This window comes from Centrocercus urophasianus, unplaced genomic scaffold, assembly GCF_019232065.1.
Source record: "Centrocercus urophasianus isolate 14NV4802_14NV808 unplaced genomic scaffold, USGS_Curo_1.0 seq_20, whole genome shotgun sequence".
In the NCBI taxonomy this organism is placed as follows: domain Eukaryota; kingdom Metazoa; phylum Chordata; class Aves; order Galliformes; family Phasianidae; genus Centrocercus; species Centrocercus urophasianus.
This window is the reverse complement of record NW_024884756.1, coordinates 21027721-21050242: the sequence shown is the minus strand read 5'-3', so window position 1 is coordinate 21050242 and position 22522 is coordinate 21027721. Positions and strand designations below refer to the sequence as shown.

At 35.7% G+C, this 22522-nt stretch overlaps 1 protein-coding gene across 1 annotated transcript in view; it reads left to right on the top strand.

Moving 5' to 3' along the window:
* Positions 1–644: 644 nt before the first annotated feature.
* The window catches only part of SLC4A10 (solute carrier family 4 member 10), a 119140-nt gene continuing 97262 nt past the window's right edge, over positions 645–22522 (top strand). The window contains exon 1 of the mRNA XM_042822479.1: positions 645–725. Coding sequence (XP_042678413.1) covers positions 645–725 — 81 coding nt within the window. The remainder of the gene's footprint in view (positions 726–22522) is intronic.

Sequence of the window (22522 nt, the reverse complement as noted above, 5' to 3'; positions counted from 1 at the left end):
CCAAAATGGTTAAGCAAGCAGTGTTTTTAATTTAATAGGAACTCAGATAAGTCTGCATTAAACAGCTGTTTCAGTACCGCAGAGATATTTTAATGCCTTGCTGCCTGTAAATTGTTTGTAATTTATTTCTGGTAATTTTCCTTTGGATCAGACTGAGGCTTCTTCTGAATGGTGATATTGCTTGTTGAGGAGTGGTCATGCGAGCAAAATTTGATAACCTCGATATGTCACTTCATCTGCTGCTTTTCTTTTGTTAATGCAAAGCTGGTTGCATAATATCTAATTTCTCCTTTAGCTGACCACAGATGAAAACAATCTATAATGGCAGTGCTGGGTTTTATAAAAAACGCAAGTGAGGAGTTGAAGGATGTGGCTTGTTCTGTTTGGATGATGCAGGATTGCTTTAAGCAGTAAGCTTACTGTTTTCAGATGGCATTAGCAGCATCAGTGATATAGCTGTGTCAGCCTCCTTGTCTACTGGATGTCTGTAACTGCACGGAGGAAACTATATTTAAGATCTGATATCTGGAGGGTAATGACTCCTGCACTTACTGATGGACAGAATGGCTGTTAGTGCTTTCTTCGCTAGCCCAGAAGATTCTGAGAGATAGATGAATCTGTGATGCACTTCTGTAAGACAGGAGATGCAATTTTTGGGGGTCTCTGGAAATAGAAAGGTCATGCAGCTTGGAACCAGTGAGACATTACAATCTTTAAGTCATCAGGTATGACCTCATAGTTTATACTAATATTTCTAATGTAAAGGTTTGTTTTACTGTTTTAGGTCATTTACGATCTCTTTGTCTCCATAACTGCTTCATGTTGGATTTGCTACAGGATTTATAGGGTAGACTGTTTACATAAGTAGAGCAACATATATCTTGCAAATGTAATGTGTTGTCAATTGCTATTTGAACAGCGTAACATTATTCTGTATATATCTTTTCAACCTGCTTTTATTGTGAAAATGATTTTATTTAACTAACTCAAGGTAGAAGGTTATACCCTTGCTGTAGTGCAATAAGGCAAGGTTGTGTTGCATTTTTAGTTTGCTTTGTCTTTACGTGGCAACACAGTTCTATTGTGTGTGTGTTTATCTGTCATATGAAGCACAGTATAAGGCAATTCTACCTACAGTGGCAGGTTATTTAAAAGAACATAGCACATTGTGTAACAGGACAGAGCTATTCTGCAGGCAAATCTTCATTTTGCAGTAGCAGGTTTTTTTTTTTTTTTTTTTTTTTTTTTTTCCCCCCCGTTCATTTCAAATCAGATTTTAAAATATCTCCCTGGACATAGCAGTAAAAGTTTGGCAAGGTAATGCTCCCCCTTTTAATTATTATGCTCAGTGATGCATACTAATACTAATGGGCTGTAAAATGGGAGATTAATAGCTTACATAGTTAGAATGTTTAAAACTAAATTCATTTTACAGAATCGTGTCTCATCCTTTTTTGTTTTTAATTGTTGCCAACTTTATTGCAAGGCTGATACTTTGGGATCTGCAAATGTATTGTGGTGACATAAGAAAGTCCGAGTACATAAAAGAAAAAAAATATATGGGTATTTTACATAGGAAGATAGTGGCCTAATTTCTTTTAGGGGCACAGAGTGTTATTAGTTATACTGTTACTACATTAGGTATTACAAAGGGTAGATAATAGCTGTTGAAGAGTTCCTATTTTGTTTCCCTTGAACACAGCATACAGCAGTTATATAGGAGAAGTTTTATTTTCAAAAATTATGATCAGCTCCATCTTAAGAAATTCTAGATGTATTTGCAGCACATTTCCATGGCAACATATTTGACCATGTGTTTTGAGAGCTCAGCTGAAGCCTGAAAGTGCAATTTTTCTGCTGTTTGCTTTATTCATGTGAAACACTAGACTTCATGTGTACCTATTTAGAATGCAAATGGGCAGGGGTGAGTGGTATTTCCTGACCCCAAAGCACAAGATTTAAGTGATCAGGGTTTGAAGATATTTTTGTATTTCCACCTAGAAATGTAAACACGCAAAACATGGTTTTGATTTTGGATTTAGAGCTGTATTCCAGTTCCACCCCCAGCATTTTGTTGGAAATGAATGTGTGGGAGACCACAGAAGACCAAACATGTGCAGCAAATTGCTTCAGTAAAATGGCTGTCTTTTCAATTTTAATTAAGAATGTATTTCTAAAAAAATGTTATATTCCTCTCACTGTCCATAATTTATAGTTTACCAGTCTTCTTATCCAGCTTACATTCTTATTAATAACAGGGAAAGGCTGTCCTACTCTTAAGCTTGATTAGGTCTGGAGTGATTTCACTATACCTTTCACTTAATACAAGATCTTTTTAATCTGTTAGAATTTATTTCAGTATTTTAGTGTATTAGTGAGTACATTCTGTTTCTTGGCACTGGAATGAAATTCCTGAAAGTATTGGTTTCATGGTATTTTGGTGCTTTGTAAGGTATTTACAGCCTTTTTAATAGAACCAACCCTCCCCCCACAGAGTCTTTGCCTTACTTATTCAAGTATTATTTAAAATCCTGACTTACCTGTGTTTCTAAGTTCTTCCTGAAGTCTTCTTTGCTCATTTAAAATAATTGGATCTCTGTGGAATTTTGCAATATTGGAAACTATAGTGGTATGCCATGTGCTTACCCTGGACTATGTTTTATCATTTGCATCAATTCTACAAACTGTATTCTGAGGACAATAATTTCCAAAGAATGCAGTAGACATCTGCTATGGTGTATTTAGGATAGAAACTGTATGCATAGAGAAGGACAAGTTAAAAATTGGTGAAGAATGCTTGCTTCAGGAAGTATATGTTTAGGCCATTCCATTTTGAAGCAACAATATTGCTGACCACCTTAGATAAGTTTGTTGTTTCACTCAAGGGACGTATTTCCATTATAGGTGCATTTTCATTTGTGGGACTATACTGTAATCATAGAATCATTTGAATTGGAAGGAACCTTTAAAGGTTCATCCAGTCTAACTCTCCTGCAATGAACAGGGGCATCTGTACCTAGATTAGGTTGCTGAGAACCTGATCCAGTCTGAACCTAAGCTTTTCCAGGGACAGGAAACATACCACGTCTCTGCGCAACCTGTTCTAGTGCTAACCTTATTGTAAAAACATTTTTTACTATATCAAATCAAAATCTCCCCTCCTTTATACAGAATCCACTTCACTTTGTTCTGTCAGAACAGACCCTGCTGAAGTGTCTGTTCTTCCTTATAGACCCCTTTAGATATTGAAAGGCTGCTTGCAGGTCTTCCTGGAGGCTTCCCTTCTCTGGGCTGAACAGCCCCAATTCACTGCTCGTGAGTAGTGTATTAATGAGGAGAAGTTCTTACAAGATGAGTAATGGAAGCAAGGTAGAGATACACACAAGAGAAGGGAAGTGATCTGAAAATTTGTAAGTGTAGAAACTGCTGGAAATGGACTAGATGATCTTGGAGGTCTTTTCCAACCATGGTGATTCTATGATTCTATTTTAAGTTCTGCCAAAAAGCTGACAAACAAACCCAATCTCAAAAAAAACAAACAAAAAAAACCAAAACAAAAACAAAACAAAACAAAACAAAACAAAAAAAACAACAACAAAAAAAACAAACCCAACCCCAAAACTTTAAAGGTGTACAATCTGTTCTGTCTTTATTGCTTTCTTTTAAAAAATGTTTTAACTAAAAATATATTAAAAACTTTAGTTACTTACATACAATAACTGTATTACAGATTTTATATGTGGCCCACGACGATTCCTCTTCATTCAGAGCTGCCTAGGCAAGCCAGAATGTTGGATACCCATGGTTTAAACTGTACTTACTGATATTTGGAAAAACTGTTCAAATCCATAGTCAGTGAGTCCAAACACAGTGTGTTGGTATCACTTAAGTTTAAAACTATACCTCCCCTCCTCGAATCAAGTTGACTGCACCTTTCAGTGTATGACAATTACTGTCTTAAAAGCAAAATCAGTAACTGAAGAGATAGTTTCCCTTGATCATGAATAAAGAATACACTTCTTTAGTGTAGTGTATGTTTCCCAGTCTTTAAGCATTTTTTTTTTACAGAACTCAGTGAAGATCTTAGGAAGAAACAAGGCTCTCAATGGGTTTAAGCACCTGTATTAACTAGCCAATTGGATGAGAAGCCAAATATTTGTGTCATTTATGAATTCTAAACATGAATGCTCACACGCATGTACGTGGCTTATAGATGTGCCTGTGCTTCTACCTATTTCTGGTTGCCATTCTAATTCCACACTAATGACTTTTCTCACACCCTACAATGCAAGTTCTTAAGGAAATGGTAGATAGTGGCCAAGCTTTCAGAAATTGCAAAAGAAAGTTAAAAGCATGAAGTGCTTTCAGGACGAATTGAAGGGATTCTGTTTCTTTTGTCCTAGATCACTTTCCCTCCCAGAAGATGTTCTGTTCTCTGGTCAGATTCTTCTTATTTAATACTGGAATTTATGTATGTGGGCCTAATGACCTGAATGAGGGTGGGTTTATAATAAACATGCCAGAAAGACCTAGGCAGGGAGTAACTTAAAATAAATGTGCAACAGCTAACTGCAGAGTAACAAAATATGCAGCTAAGCAACTCTTTATCGGTTTGTGTTCCAAGAGTGTCACTATGTGATCAATCTGAGTGAAAACTATTTGAAGGAATTTATAAGTACATGAAAATGTGAATATATCAAAACAGTAATGTCATAGTAATCTATGAAATAGTCTCAACCAGTTGCCGTAGATGTAGGGCCTCATAAGAGGGAGTAGTAAGGAAGATGACCAGGCTGATACAGAAAAAGAGAACGGTTATGCATATTAGGATGGCATTTTGGAGAAGAATCAACTACAGTCAGTCAGTCTGTCTGTCTGTCTCATCCCCCCTCTCTGCTCTGATATTGATAATAGGAGTTGTTAATACTGTTCTTTTTTTCTTGCAAGACTGTATTTATTTTGCTTTACTTAGACTATTGATATAAGTTATTAATAATAATAAAAAAGCACAAAGCACCAAAAACATTAACATAAATGCTGTTTCACTACTGTGATTAGGCTTCATGATAATTAAACTAATAATAGGTGCTGTTCTGCAATTCTGGTAAATTTTGATAGATCAATTTGTAAAGATCAATATAAACTACAGAATAAGCTATATAAAGCTTTCCATTGTGCCATACTGATTTCACTGTGAACGTAGAAGGAAAGCCATAGTGTTCTTGAATCTATTCTAAACTGTAGATATTACAAGATTTTGAGTGATTACAAGGTTTTCTGTGTTAGTAAGGGAACTCTGGCCAAAAGAAATAAAATAGATACCCCCAAATCAAATAGAAAATAACAATGTATCCTGGCTTGCTGCTCTGTCTTTGATATAGAGACAAGACGCTCCAGAGAATGAATCTTGGTACAAGTGACAATCTTTTACCATTTTAGGCTTGGAGACTAGAAGTGTAAATATATTAAACCAGGAAAAGATTATAATGATTGCAAGACTGAAGAATTTCTGGATTCGGAAGGAACACCTGAAGGTCATCAAGCTCCCTGGAGCTGAGGAGATTGGAGTCCACCTTCCTCTGCCTAGAGCAGGGACAGCTAGACCACGTTGCTCAGCACTGTGTCTTAACAGGTTTTAAATATCTCCAAGAATAAAGGCTCTGGGTAGCATGTTCCAGTGTTTGACAAATCTCATTTTTTTTCTAGTGTTGAAGTGGAATTTCTCATATTTCTGTTAGTGATTATTTCCTCTTGCTCTGTCACTGGTCGCCACTGAGGAGAGTCTGGCTAAGCCTGCTCTACTCTCCCCCACAGTTACTTGTACATTCTAATAAGACCTCCTTGGGCTTTCTTTTCTCCAGGCTATGCAGTCCTAGTTAATTCAACCTGTCCTTACTTGACAGAATCTTCAATCACTTCATTGTTTTCCTGGTCTGCTTCCACTCCAATATGTCCATATCTTTCTTATAAGAGGGAAGCCCATAAATAAATAGAGCACTCCAGATATGTCTTCACTGAGATGAGTAGAGAGGATGATTCCTATTGTCTGGGAAGGAACTTTAGATGGTGTGTGAAATAGTCCATCAAATATAGGAAGCTTTGGATGGGGATCCTTGAAAAATGAGGAGTGAAGGCATATACTTTTTTGTAATCTTATGAGAAGAAAAGCTTAGAAAGTGGCTTTATTTCAGTTGTAGCAGTTGCACTAGTGATGAAACTTGTTTTAGAATTTAGAATTTAGAAATTAGTATGGAATATGAGTACCCAAGTGAAAAATGAAATAAGCAGAGAATGAATTCTAAAGGCAAACTTCTAAACTTTTGGCTTTTGAAGCTAAGTAGATTTTAAAGAACTGATTAAATAAGACATCATCTGGCATGGTAATAGCTAATTTAAAAAAAAAAAAAGTGAACTCTGAGGAATATGAACTACAACTGTGTCTTGTCAACTTGCCCAAAATGATTTTTGTTGGAACTTTAGAACATTAAGCATGCTTTCAAGTGTTCTCAGCTGGTGCAGCAAACATCAGCTGATACAAAATATTCAACAGAGTGCATTGAGTGAAAATGCAGAACAGGCATTAAGGGACACGAGGAAGGATTTTGAGGTATTGTAAAACTTCACTCATTTTTGTAATAGCTTCCATTTTGTCTCCCCAGTTGCCTAAATAAAATAGAAGTGTCTGTAAGAGCCATTAGTGATTAAAAATTCTGTTCTGATAACATAATGAGCAGAAATTGTCACTTTTTTTTTTCACTTGCCTGAATTAAGGGAAACAGTGGAGCCCTATCTTGTCCTTGTGTTTGTAAGGATATCTGAGCAAGCTGACACTAGCAATTGCATTCAGGTATGGAGTGTGCTTGTTGATAAAAAGGGCGACAAAGCTGGTGAGGGGTCTGGAGCACAGACCTTATGAGGAGCGGCTGAAGGAGCTGGGATTGTTCAGTCTAGAGAAGAGGAGGCTCAGGGGAGACCTTACTGCTCTCTATGATTACCTGAAGAGAGATTGTAGTGAGCTGTGGGTCGGCCTCTTCTCTCGTGTAACTGATGATAGAACTAGAGGGAATGGCTTCAATGCGCCAGGGGAGATTCAGGCTGGACGTTAGTAAGTACTACTTTTCTGAAAGAGTGGTCAGGCACTGGAATGGGCTGCCCGGGGTGGTGGAGGAGTCACCAACCCTGGAGGTGTTCAAGGAATGTTTGGATTTTGTGTTGAAGGTTATGGTTTAGTGAGAACTGTTGGAGATAGGTGGATGGTTGGACTGGATGATCTTGTAGGTCTTTTCCAACCTTGGTGTTTCTGTGATTCTGTGATAACAGTTTACACGATTGAGACTTGACTAGGTGAGAGGGTAAGCTATTCTTTAGGGGGATTCTGTCCAGCAGTTAGCCATGCGAATTAGTTATATCAGCAGCTGTTGCTCTTTATTCAAAATAGTTCTATGCTGCACCATTTTTAAGGTGTTTAAGAATTTATTTTCTATTTGCCAACAATTCAGCAATTCAGCAAAGATAATCCAAAATACTTTAAATTCAGAAGATCCCCCCTCCCCCTCCCCAGACCACTGAATTTCTATTTCCCCTTTTTTATCGCCTCCCTGATTTTCTTCTAACTTTTCTAGTCTTATTCCAAGAAAACATTTTGGTGAAATGTAAAATTTTAGAATTTATATGTATGTGTGTTCATCGGATCATTAGAAAAATCTAATAAATAAAGAAAGCACAGATCAATAGATTTTTTTTTCCAATGTCAGTAATGTAACCATTTCTTATAACACTGTATAGTGCACTGAAGATTATTCCTGGATGCTTAAATCGCATGGCAGTTATAGGCCTAGTGCTATCATTACTGTTACAGAAGAATCTCGATGCCTGGTGACTGTGATATAACTTATCTTTAGAATATCCATTGTGGTAGTTGTGCTAATATGTATTAAAGTATGAGTTAGACCACTGAGGCACAGGTCTTAGTGGAGATGACTGGATATTGCCAGTAAACAAATGAAAGGCGAAGCATATCAGAATGAAAAGCACTCTTGGCAGTGATGACTTTCTCCACCAAGTGATTGCTTTGTTGCATTTGCCAGGCTTGTCCCCCCTGCTAGATCTCAGTGTACTGTCATCAGTCCTTTTGTATGTAATCATAAGTGAATTTCTCATTGCTGTTAGTGAGTGTCTTCCAGTGACTCACTGGGGTTGATTATTGCCCAGCCCGCCTTCTGCTCTCCTCCACCTCTTTCCTGAGTGGTTTTTTGTTTTGTAGGGTGCAGATGTGATGAGATTTCTCAGCCATCTAACTACTAATGCAAACGTGCATATTTTCTGTGGATGTCAGTGAAAGATGTAATCTGTGCTGTCAGAAGCTGTTACGAGATCTTCCTTGTGTCCTGAACATCTATTGTACAGGCAACTTCAGCAAAGATCTGGGACACACACTGTGTCCTGGTCTTGCCTGCTTCAATAGTGAAGATGTGTTAAATTGGTTCTTTTTTAGCATCCTTTGCAATTGTTGAGACCGAGGTTAAATTTATGTTTTTAGCAATGTCTGTATCATCAGCTATAAACAAATTTCCCTGCTAATGGCTCAGACTTAATTTTCCTTCTGGGCCTCCTTTTATATCTATAAAAATGTCATTATCAATTTCTGGTATAATTTCCTTTTAATTTTACTGTCTTGGCTATTCTGTGCACACCTGTAGATCTCTAATTTAATATAGAAATGTACAGCAAAGTGCCTTTAGCTTCTACTATGGACAGTGTAAAAGTTCTTCAGTTAAACTGCAATTTATTCAGTCGTAGTAAACCAGGCTCTTGGGCTTTGGTCACTTTTAGTACATGATTATATAGAGACCTTGGGCAGCTGTGAGCCTGTAAAATAAATTGCCCAAGCCCTGCAGCTGTTGTTGTCCCCATAATAAATGTTCCTGCCCTCCCAGCATGTTCATTGATAGATATGTTCCTCTCTTGCTTTATAGTTTGCATGTTCATGTTAGGCATGGTGATGTATGCAGATGTGGCAGGTAATTGTGTAACTAGTCTTTTCATAAGACTAGTTTTCATAAGACATAAGAAATGACAGAGAACTTGTCATTTCCAAGTCAAGAAGTACCTGGTGTTTGGTAAACCTAATATTGGGAGATTTTTTTTTTGTTAATGAAGGCAGCAGTGTTTTGTTTACTTCATCAGATTCTTAGTGCAATTCTAGTCTGTTGGAATAGATACACATGTCTAGTTTTCTAGCCTCTTGTCAGAGGGCCTCTTGCTGAGACTGCAGAGGTTGTGCTGGGTCAGACCAAGAGCTCCCCATAGTATCTTGTCTCTCTGATAGTGGTAAAACCCCAGGGAAACAGAAGTGGGGCATGTGCACAACAACACTGTCTGGGTACTTTCTGAGAACCTCACAGTTCTCAGTGCCTCCAACAATGTCTTGTCTGTTCCTTAAATTGTATATTTGGTGCTTTTGAAAGACTTCTATTCCCTGATCAGCTCATTTCTTGAACAAAACTTTTAGTATCCACCGGAGTTTCATAGCTCACCAACATGCTGTGTGAAGAACTATATTTCTGTACACATCTGACTCCAGCTGTCATCATTTAACATTACCATCCTTCTTTACTCCTTCAAGGAATTACAGCATGATTCCACAGGATCAGTTCTTTTCCATTATACCATAATTACTACTGTGCCTTGTAATTTTACTCTTATAATCTGCTACTAACCAATAGCAGGATCACTGGGTGATTATTGACAAACACTGTTCAGAAATCTTTTCAAAAGGTGACATCCTTATGTATGGTCATCCAGTTCAAACGTACATGGATGCCTTCAAGGGTGCGGCACGCTACATTCATTCCACACCTGTGGAACTTGGGTTATAATCTGGGATTTGTTGGCTAAGATATCCTGATACTTCTATTGGAAGGTTATGCAAATTTAACAGCAATTGTCTTCCACACAGGCTGGATCTCCACAGAAATGTAGTGCAGCATGGCAGTAAAAAGAATAACAGAGGAAGCAGGAATGTGTAATAAGTGTTTAAAATATCAGAAAGATAAATACAAGATAATGTCAGAATTGCTTTTTTTTTTTTTTTCATGGGCAACTTCAAAGAAGTCATCACACCTTTGCTAATCTTTTATAATTCTTTGAAATGAGCATTACTTCTTTGATTCAGGGTGATGAAAACTGAAGGATGAGAATGATCAGGAATCAAGTTTTTAAGTGATTAACAGTAATATCTATTACAAGAATTACGCACAAGATTTATTGGCTTGGTCTTTATGCTACAGAAAAGGAGAGCTATCTTAATTAAATATATCACTTGCTACTTTTTCTTTTCTTCCTCTTTTTTTTTTTTTTTTAAATATTTCCCTTTTTAGCACATAGATCAGAAACACGCATAGACTGCACAGATAAAGTGTTAGTTGTGCTGGAACCAGCTTCTATAGTGCTTATGAAGCTTTGGTGGATGGGAGCTTTACTGACTGTCTTGTGAAAGTCAGATCCACTGCTAAAGGCAGAAGTAGGGACTTTCCTCCGAAAGTGGTTCTGTCTTCTTTTGTTCCTTTGTCAAAAGTTCTTTGGTTTCAGTATAAGCAGAACTGGATGAAATGGCTTCAGTCTTTACTTGCTTTATAAAAGCTGTCAGCCATTTTGATTTGAAACATGGATTAAGATAGATTTGTTTTGTTCTGCTAACCACCTATTACTCTTTCCAGTCTCCAGTTGACGCTTCTATGCCCTGCTTCGGTTTAAAATGTATCACTCTGCTTCTGTGCGGAAGAAAGCTCTTACATATTCAAGTATTCTGTGGCAGTCTTTAGCAATGCTGTTGTGTAAAATAAAAATTTCCAAGAATGTTATGTATCTTCTGAGTTCCCACTGACCACATTGGAACTGTACAAGGTGCAAATAAATGTAGGATCTCAGTTGTGTTTTTGTGGATTAATATCTTTGTTGTGATCCAGATTGCTGTGAATTGCTCTACTTTGCAGCAGGATTTTGTGGCTGATGCAAATAAATGCAAATAAAAAACCTTATGGATTATGAAGCTGCTGCTTTGGGTTGAATTCTGCTACTTTAGAACTGCAATCAGTTTGAAACCATAGGTGTAATCCATAAGTGTAATAATACTAGAATACAAACATTGTAAAGAAAATATAATTATTACACATAATTTTAAGTTTTCCCATTGTCTTTTAAATATACATAACTAGCATGATTAGCGCATCAGAGAGAGGGGAAGGAGTGAATTTCAATGCTCTTTTTTTTTTTTTTGTTCTTTTTCCTCTCAAGTAGATCAACTGTGAGAATTTTTATTGTGTTAGCCAATAGCTGTGGTCCCCCTTTCCAAGAACTCAGACATCTATATGTCCAAAGATGCAGGGGAGCACTTAACCAGTGATATTTTTAATTCTCTTGTGTACTATATTATAAGAAGAATTAAGCAATCAGCGTGCTATTCTGGCAAACAATCCATAAATATGATTAAAATTCCCAGGAGAGTAGGACTTAAATTAGTCCAGTTCTACATTACAAAAGATATATTAGTGCACGTTGGCGTGAACTACTAATATAATTACAGAGAGCACCAGTATAAAATGCATCCACAAATACTGTTTATGTGGACTTGGTATACAATATAAGGAATAGGATTTAATTTTAAGCAAATCATTCTTACCAACTAGTATTTTAAATTAGCATGTAATTTATTTAAACAGCAAATATACAGAGTATGTAGAAAGTATACATAATAGCCTCTGTTATTTAGAGACTTTAGAATAAATAGGAGATTAACAATCAAGATGGCACAATTTCTTTTCTATCGTTATTGTTGATTGCTTTATTGGTCCTTGTTTATTTATGTTCTGTCTGATACTTCTCATACTTTTATATCCTATGTGCAGATCACTGTTCTATCTTACCCTTATTGCTTTAAATTTCTCTGCCTCAAGTTCATCCTCCTCTATTTGGTGTTTTTTTTCCTTTAGGTGACCCCATTGTCTTCATTACCTTCTCTGTTCTCTTTTTTCCTGTTAACAATGGTTCATCCATGATTGTGGGTTTTTGTGGTTTTTTTTTTTTCATGGTTTTTTTTTTAATGGTTTTTTTTATGTTTTTTTTTTTTTTTTTAAATGAAGACTGCTATCTCTGATAGTACTTTCTTTGGATTTGGGTCAAAGAAATTGGCATGTTGTTCCTGAGCTCTTCTTCTTTTTTCCTTTTTTTTTTCTTTCTTTTTTGAACAATAATTATTTGCTTTTTTCTAGCCTAACATTTTTAGCATTTGCTGTGCAGACAACTCTACCTACTACCATCTATGTCTCTGACTTTGACTTGCAACTTTCTTCTCTTTCATTAATAATTCCTTACATTTTGATTTCCATATGGACGACCATCCAGCTCTGTAGCTGCCCTGGTGCTGTTTTTCATTTGAACGTTATTATATGTACTCAGCTACACACTTGAGTAGTAGTAGTCACCTCTAAACACAGTGTTCTCCGAATTCCTTTTCTGTGATAACTTTTTTTTTTTTTTTTTTTAACTTTCCACATTTTTATTCTCTCACTCCAAGAATGGAAGTGTGTAAAATTTTTTTAAAATCAATCTTGACTTCTTTTCTGCTCTTATTTCCTCTATTTCTCTATAACTTCCTCTATTAGCAAAGACTCGCTTGTAGTCTCTGTTTTCTTTGCTCTTCTCATCTATTTTAATTGTTCTCATCCACTTCCAAACCCTTCTGACAATTCACGGTCCTGATTGACTCTCAATATCTACTTTCTCATTTCTTAATACCATCTGCCATGCTGCAGAGATACTGCTTAGTATCTCTGGTGGAAATCTTTTGATTTTGCTGACTTTCTGACTTAGGGATTTCTACACTTCTAGGATTTTTGTTATGCAATGAGTATCTTTGCTTGCAGTTTTCCCTGTTTTGTATTTTGTTATGAACTCTATACTCCCCCCATTTAAATAATCTATTTCTTCTTGCTTCCATGTAAATTTATTAAGATTAACCAACCAGCATCAAAATTCAAGCTTCTTCCTCCTTTTTTTCTGAAACACTGCTCACTTCTGGTTTGTCATTTGCACTGATATTTATCTTACTAGTGTTCAATTTGACTTATACCTGGAAGACTTCCAGGCTAGTTCCCTATTCTCCTCCACTCCATCTGTCATATCTCCAAGCTTGTATGCTGTATTCTTCACAAAATTTTGTTGGTTTTAGGCATCTGTCATTTTGTTCCTGGTGATTCTCTTTCCAGACTTTATTTCCTTTTAGGTAAATCTTCTTCTCCCCCTCCTCCTTTTTCTGTATGTAGGTGTGTTTTTCACCCAGGAATCCATTATCAGCCTTTGTATTCTCCTTCGCACCTTAATTTTGGATAATGTAGCCATAAACACAATCTTTATGAAGATATTGCTACTGTATTTTTTGTGGTCTACCTCCACTCCAGTTAAACTCAACCTGTCTCAGAAAATCTTCTTGGTCCTCAGTGGTCATCTGAACACAATCATGTCAGACACAATTCCAGAGTTTTCTTTACTGATGCATTCTTCTTCCTCTATGCAGCTCTGAGTTTGAGAGCTCTGAGCTCTTGTTTGTCCCTGTAGCCATAATTCACATTGAAGGCCTGCTCATGTCAGTACTATGACTATTATGATCTCATCTTCCTGTCTGACTTTGAAACTTAAAGCTTTGCTTCACTTGATTAATGGTGTTAATATCATCTTAGCTTTTTCCTCTGCCTACATCATTTGCTTTTAAAAGTCTATTTACTCATCTTCTCAAATAAAAACTTCTGGTCTTTCTTTTAAAAATTATGTCTTTCTTTCTTTCCCTTTCAGAAGAGGTATTCTATCACAACTTTGAATTTTTATTTGCTCTTCTGGCAGTACTTATCTATTTTATCTATTTATCTCCCATTTCTTTCTGTGCTTTCTCTTATAGTACCCCATCTTTCTCAGAACTCTTCTGTAGTCTGTAAAGTTAAGTATAAGACCTTTTAATGACTGCATAGGTTGGTAAGCTTGTTTGAATCCTGTTACACTTAGCTTGCTGTGTATTCTTGTTTGCATACCTACTGCTTGTCTTTTAAAATACATGACTGTTGGTGTAGTTATAAACTATTTACTATCACATCATACATCATACATACATTTGGAGTATATATTTTAACAGAGCCCACAGGTGCTGTTTTTCTTTCTCTGCATGTGAACACATTTATATTTAGTAGCAATACTAATTCAAAAAAATGATAGTATTTGCAGCTATAGGTGAGGATCCTTATGAGGCAAAATAAAGCCTGGGATATTGTTATTTGCTAAGTACCTGCAATGAGATGGTACCAAGAACTGTCTGGTAAAAATGGGTAATAAATGTGAATGGTCCAAGTACCTAGCAGCATACAGCATACTGTTTTAATAGCAAGTATTATCTTTTTAGAGTATAAAAACACATACACACAAATCATCTTAAATAAAAGAAGTGTTGTGTTGCAAGGAATGGTATGAAAAGCATCTGTTGATCATTCTTTTTCATCATTGTGTATATAATTGTTTTTACTTTACAGCAATATAACGAGATACAAATAATTGTATGTAATTCAAAAAAAATCATTACTTGTGCTGAACCAGTAAAACTCAGTATCAAGTCATTTCTGCTGTTTTCTCCTGCATGCTGGAAGTACCAAGATCAAAAAGTTTGAAAGGTTAATTGTAATGTGATATTGATAATCTAGCAAATACATAAACAAATAGGTAAATGTTATGCCTGTTAGAAGGGCCTGTTGAAAAAACTTTTGCTTTGGAAAAGTTTCCCTAAAACAGCAGGATTTAGTGGCCATAGAGAAAATTGAAAATGAAAACTGTGAAGATCTTTTCTAACAATAAAATTCCTTTCACATGGTAGTACTGACATTTTCTTTCTACTGTATGGTAGTACTTTTATGAGGCAAATTTTGTAATTTTAATATAAAATAATATTAAAGTAATATAAGTGATTTCTAACTTCTAGCTTGTTTTGCTGTCAAATATCTTAATGAATTTAGAATAGCAAGCTCATGGAAGTTGATGTTTAAAACTGTATTATGTCGCATATGCACTCTGAACGAGACTAGTTCCTAGATCTCTTGGAGGTGAGAACATCAGCTGAACTACTACTGTTCATAATTTGTGCATGGCCCCCAATGGCCACTATGACTTACTGATGATCTGAGATGAGTAAGGAACGAGAGGAGAGATAGCTGGAATACCTTTGTCTAATTATGAGATATTTTTTCTTATACTGTATAGACACTGTAAAAGTTCTTTACATTTCACTCAGGGAAAGTATGCATTAGCATGCAGCAGGACATTTTTGGGTGATAAAAACCTGTGATTGTCAATCACAACAATTACAGTTGCCTTGATAAAAAAAAATAATCACTAATGACAGAAAAATTACGTAAATCAAATTAAATCTCTAGAGACAAAAAACACTAAGTTATCCTTTCAGAATTTTCTTCTGATGCAGCTCCAGAAATATCCTAAAGGAGGTCTAAAGATGTAGTGCTTCTGGAGTGGATTCAGAGGTGGGCCAGAAAGATATCCAGAGGTCTGAAGCACCTCTCTTACAAAGACAGGCTGAGGAAGCTGAGCTTCTTCATTTTGGAGAGGGGAAGGCTTGAGGAAGACATTATTTGCAGCCTTCCAGTTCTTAAAAGGAGCTTATAATCAGGAGAGAGACAGATTTTTTACATGGTCTGATAGTGATAGGACAAAGGAAAATAGTTTTAAAATAAAAGAGGGAGGGGTTTAGATTTAAGATTAGAAAATTAGGAAGAAATATTTAATTCAGAGAATGATGTGGTGCTGGAACAGGTTCCCTGAGAAACTGTGGATGCCCCATCCCTGGAGGTGTTCAAGGTCAGGCTAGATGGGGCCCTGAGCAGCCCAAGTTGGTGCCTGATTTAGTGGCTGGAAATCCTGCCCACATCAGGGAGGGTTTGGAAATGTGTGATCTTTAAGGTGCCATGCAACCCAAGCTATTTTATTATTCTATGATTCTGTGATTCTATGTGGATGATTTAGGGACTGTTCAGACTGAACCCTACATTGCTATTCATACATTTTGGACAAGATAGATTTGTTGGAAAGACTTGTCAGGAAGCTATTTACTAGTTTCAGTTTAAACAAAAAAAGCCAACGAAACGAAGCCCTCTCAACTTTGAGAGGTTTGATCACTAACTGGTATGGTTCAATCTTTCTTCTCTTTTGAAGAAAGATAACAGATATAGAAGACCCCTCTGAAGAGCCACAAGTATTCCAGTTTAATCTCTGTGCCTGCAACAGAAAATTGTACAGTACTCTAAGTTCATTTTTTTCCTGACAATGGATGAGAAGAAGGCCATCTTATTTTTAACGCTTTTTAATTAGATTTGGTTTAGTCAGATTACTTCCCCTACTCATGTAGGAAGGATATTATTAGTGTTAGCAAACTTATTTGAAAGGTTAGAAATGAGTTTGGCCAGTAAGAATGTTCACAGTCAATCAGTCTAATAGTCCATTCAGTTTACTCTCCTTCCTCTTTGGATAGTCAGATTATACAGTAAGTCTTGGGGGAAAAAAAAAAAAGTGCTTCAATCTATATTTAGCATACATTTGTATGTAAAAGATATAGATACCAAACTTACCACATTTTTGTGCCTGTAAATGAATGGAAAAAGTCATCTCTCCTAATGTTGCAGTTGCTGTAGAAACAAGTCCCAATAACTTGGTCATGACCTCCTTTCTTCTTCGCACTTGCTACTTCCACATGAGTAACTGCTGCAAGAAGACTGCCTTCTGTGATTCTTCTACATGAGCTATTTCTAAGGAAAGAAGTCTGCACACATTTCATCTAGAGACACCTCAATTTTCTGAGACTGAAGCAGGACCTTTGAATTAAGAAGTGTATCCAACTTAAAACTCAATATATCTTACTGCTGATTACGATTCTAGAAATCAAAACAATTTACTTTTTACCATTTGTTACCCAGCAGCAAATACCTTCTTGCACAATGAGCTACACTTAGCACGTTTAATTTGTAACTACACCTAAATAATTCTGTTACCCTGGCTATATCCTCACCTGGCATTAAGCCAAGAGGGAGCCCAGACAAGCTGAAAGTAAATCTGATTTAGGCCTTAGATAAAGTCTTCACATCTGTTCTCATGCTGTTGGAGTTTTCCTTAGTAGTTGACATAGCCATTGCTATGAAGCGAAAGATTTCAGCTAATGGGACTACATTAGGACAAGATATTCAAATAATAACTGCAGAGGAAAATGCCTGAGATTGAATCTTGTGCTCTTCTTACCTCAATAACTTAAAAGTATTTTGACAGTGTAATAAAGAATGCGAAGCACAGGGAATAAAATTACAGTTACAGAGATGTGAGCCAGCTTCTATCTCCCTTCACTAACAGCAAGAAGCACTATCTTTTATTTATTCAGAGGTCTTTCTGAGACTAGTAATTGATTAAATACAAGCTTACAAACTTGGCAGATGTGATGTGGAAGGAAGGAAGGGGAAAAGATAAGGGAGTCTTAACTAGGCAGAAAATGTTCAAAGGAACCCAACTACTCTAAGGGTCTTGTTCAGGTTTTCTAAGGCTCTCACATTGTTTAGACATTACTGATAGTTTTACTCCAAGATACACAAAAGGTGGCAAATACAATTGCAATTAAATGTAAATTTTGAAAATAAGTACCAGAATCCAGAAAAAAAAGCTCACCACTTCATCTCTGTATCCATTGTTACAACTTCCTTTTTCTGTCTCCTCCCTGTTCCCTCCCCTTATGTTGCTGCAGCCAAAGAATTCGTTTCTGATGGGTGAGTGAAGGCAGGAAAAGTGGGGCATCTAGGTATTAATGCAATAAATAAATGTATTATTTTTATCTTGAAATTTTGTCTCCAGTTGCATAGTTATATTAAGAATATATGTAGCAAAGTAACGTGATTGCCTTGCAAATGCATTAAGTGGATTTCTTGTTTATTCTAAGAAAGAAGTTCTTTATTGCACAATAAGGAAATATTTTAGTGTTTATGCATTCATTTATGCACTGCTGCATAGCCGTTTGATATTGCATAATGTGTGTAACCAGCACAGGATATGTCAATGTAGATAAACACAGGAATTACATGTAATAGTGAGCATTTATTTGTCTCAGACTGCTTTGTTTTAATCATGTGTGTTTTCTGCTTGTGTTTAGTTGCATTAGATTTATAACAATTGTATGTGCTTATATTTAATGTCTGAAATGATTGTCTATCCGTATATATTACAGGAATAGCATTATTGTATTAAAAGTGTCTTCAGTCTCAGGTCAATAGCAGACCAGTTCTTTGGAGCCACTGCTTTTTAGTGCAATTTTTAGCAGTGCTGAGAATGGTACTTCTCTATTGAGTCATACTAAGCAGTTCTTGATTTCTATAAAAAGAGAGAAAAGAAGAGGGGAAAAAAGACAACACGAGATGCTCTTATGCATATGACATTCAGCCTTGAGCAAGATACAAATCTGGAATGAAAACTAATTGCTTTCTACTTTTTGCATAGGGTGACTTATGCGGAGAAGAGCTGACCAAAAAAGTATGTGCTTTGTGTTACTAGTAGTGATTACTGAAGAAAGCTGCTGCAAAAAGAATCCTAGTACTATTAGAGAGAAACTTCTAAAAATTATTTCTTTAGACCTTACAGAATAGATGTTATTGTATAAAAAGCATGTTTTGATGAGTCTTCCTTGATAAATGGTTAGAGGGGAGAAGGATGATGTAGTATAGCTGGTAGAATAGAAAAATATTTCATATTTCAATATTTCATCAGAAAAATAAAATTCACTGTCCTTTCCACTGCAACAGATTGTTAGGTATGATTATATGCAATAGAAGCAATTAAGTGGAAATATTCAAAACAAGTTTTTTTTTTCTTATCTTATAAAAGAGAAAAGAATTACAGCATATAAATTGTAAGCATACACTCTGTATTAAATCAATTTTGTGTGACTGTGTCTGCTCAAGGACAATCTGAAGGACAAGGCTGAACATTGCAGTCACTGATTTGCCTTCTACAACATGGAGGCATGCATCTACATACAGCAGGTTTTTTTTTGTTTTGTTTTTTTCTTTTTACCTTTTAGGTTAATTGTCCTTGCAAGATATTCTCTGAGTTGGCAGCTCTTGAGTTCAAAAAACTAGTTTTCTTTATCTGTGTTAATGTCACAGTTATGAAATGACAAGCTGCTCTTAACCAAAATGATTGTAAAAATAGATATGTCACACTGTGTCTGAAATAATTACAACACAGAAATATATAAATAATACAATGCTGAAATCTTCAAACTGGGAAGGCAATCAAGATGTGTATGTGAGGTCTGGATAAATGTGTAGAGTCTCACTACAGATCACAGAAAAGCTGAACACGCAAGGTTTGTATCACTAGCTTCATGGAAAAATATATGAACTAAAATTAATACATTAGAATTCCATCTCCAAAAGATATAAATACTGATAATATAAAGTAACAAAAAGTACTTAATGTAACAGATTTCTATTGTTTATAGGAATGCAGTATTTAATATAGTATGCAGTGTTTAATATTCTAACAGGCATTCCATAGTACCATATGGCATTTGAGAATTATGTAGGTTGTCTAATTGTCAATAAGTGTCTTATTTAGAGGAGCAATTAATAACATGATTATTTTCCTAATGAGTCAGCACATGTGTCACAGGCACTTCTACTGCGGAAAAAATAAAATGGCTCCTGCTATGCCTATGCCATTTTACAGAAAGAAGAATGGTGAAAAAGGATTGTTCGTTATGTTGCAATTTTTTACTATGAGTGTATTAAGAATTTAAGAATGGAAAGTATTTTAAATGAACGTTTGAAAGTCCCAAAGAATTTTCTGGAATACCAATACACTTTATAGCTGACTTTTTTTCCTATTTCGAAGAAAAGCAATCATCCAGTTTTCTGTAAACTGACCAAAAATCAGAGAAGGAAAATAAAGGTAGCCACCTGTGAAGGAAATTTAGATAGGAAGAGGGATAAAAACAAACAAACAAACAAACAAATAAATAAATAAACAAATTCTTGGTTTTGCTTGCCTAAAATATATTAGCACCAAATATATTAGTAGAACAGAGTCCCAAAGGAAGGACAGCAAAATGTTTCTTTTGACTATTTAATAATTTTTTAAATTAGCATGTATATTAATTGTTAAACCATTATTATCTTATTTACTGTAGCACAGATGATATTCAGTAAATATTCAGATGGTTTTATGCTGTATGCAAGTGTCTTTTAAGATCATACATTTTCTTTTTTTAGTAAATAAATACATAAAATGTACATCCTAATTCCATCATCTAGAGATACCTTGAAGTTCTACAGGCGTGTGCATGTACCTTAGCACCTAGCATGTCTAAAAATATTTCTTATATGCTTTTGCTTGGATGCATCTTTGAAAGAAGTTACTTTCCTCTTCTTTTTGCTCAGACATCTAACAACTGAGATATTGAGTATTGAAGGCTTGCACAGTTATAACTGCTGCAAATAAAAAACACCCACAAATATCTGCTATAAAATGATATTTCTTTGCTTTTCTGAGTGTGCAGTTTCTTCATTAATTAAAATGGTTTTAGGTGTGGAAGGGCACTTCAAGCATTTGTTACAGCTTTCAAAACCATGAAGCTTTTTGTTACTTCTCACCTGTATGCTTACAAATACTATCAAGAGTTGTGACCTCACTTTATAATTTGTTCATCTAAGTGTTGAAAATCTGTATTCCTAGCACTTACTACAACCTTCAGTCTTCATGACCACATACAAAAAATAGAAATAAAATATATCTAAGACAATTTATTTCTTTTTAATTTTGTTCAAAAATAAGCAACTTCACATACATATTTCAATTTAAAAATGTGCGGTTGCAATGTAAATGATGCAGAGTTATTGCTCTGTTTTCTGCTTTTCTGCACTTACCAGTATGTTAAAACTAGTATCAAGAAAAAAAAACTGTGATGTCAGTATTTATAACACTTTTTCATTAGAATAGATTTTTCCTCTGAGGTATGTGCAGTGGTGAGTCATTTCACTGTTCATTTGGAAAATGCAAAAGGTGAAATCCTGAGCTGAGCAGAGTTGCTGAGCCCTGGTCTCTAAGGAGCCCGTGGTTTCCACATGAATGCCTCAGCTTTTCCTTGCCCTTCTATTCCAGATACGTTATTTGTTCTTCTTACTTTGTGTGTTTGCAGATATTTTACTGTTTCAGGGAAACTGTTTCCTGCCTACGTTTTAATTAAACCATTCTGTGATAACACAGAATATTAACAAATATAATTCAAAAGAGAAAAATGTTAGGTTGTTTCTAAATATATTTGTATTTATTTAAACATTTATTGCACTCTGGCTGCAGCTCCAGAGAAATGCAATTTCACTGGCTTCTTTAGTGTTGTTATTGGATTAGACCAAAAGAAAGTTAACCCAATGTACTTGTTTATATCATAACCTTTTCCCAGACAGTTGTCATAGCTGTGCACTGCATTACAAGGGAGTAGTATAACTTGATGTTATGTTTAGAAAAAGTCTAAATGTTGATTTTTACCAATCTGTAGTGTCCTATTATCTCTTTACATTGCATATACTGTACATATTTCTAAATTGAATGACTTTGCACTTCTGTAGTGCTTTACAGTTTTTTTAAATGCTGTATGAATATTAATTATGGCACAGAGCTGATCAGTGAGGAAGGCAGATAAGTAAGTATTATTGTCCCTATTTTACAGATGAGGAAGCTGAGGCAATGAGATTAAGTGACTTTTCCATCACATCGAGTCAGTGACAGATTCAGGATTAGCGCTTGGGTACATTCTGGATCCTCCTCTCATGATTTGAACAGTAGACCACAGTGTTTGGTGGATTTAGCAAGCAACTCATTGCAATAAGGGACAGTACCAAAGACTCCTACCTGGTCAGTGTGTCCATAAATTTGTATGCAGACTGCTCCAGTAGTTCAGTATGGCTTAAACACCAAACTAGCAGACCTGTGCATCATGTAACATTTCTGACCTTCATCATATTCAAACGGGGAATTGAAGAAGCAGCAGAATTCTGACATGAACATGGGAGGATTATGAAAAAGATCTTCATGCCCCGCTTTGATCACACTGAAAGTGGTGGGCAAAACTGCAGTGAAGTCATGGCTTTCATATACTTTGAGGATATTAGTATGGAGGCTGGTGGCTATTTGGTACATGAAAAGTCACCCAGAGCAAGCATTAAATTTCTCATGACTGTCTTACAGTTCTTCTTGCCTATACTTTCAGTTTCTTATTACAACATTTAATAATATCTTTTTTATGTTTTCGTGACATCCTAATAGAAAGCAGAGCATTACCAATTGAAGTTATGTTTCTAGTCTCTAATCATCATCTGAAAGTGGAGAGAATCTGCCGCAATTACTACTTGTATTTCTGTAGTGCTTCCATCAAAATGAGATTAGT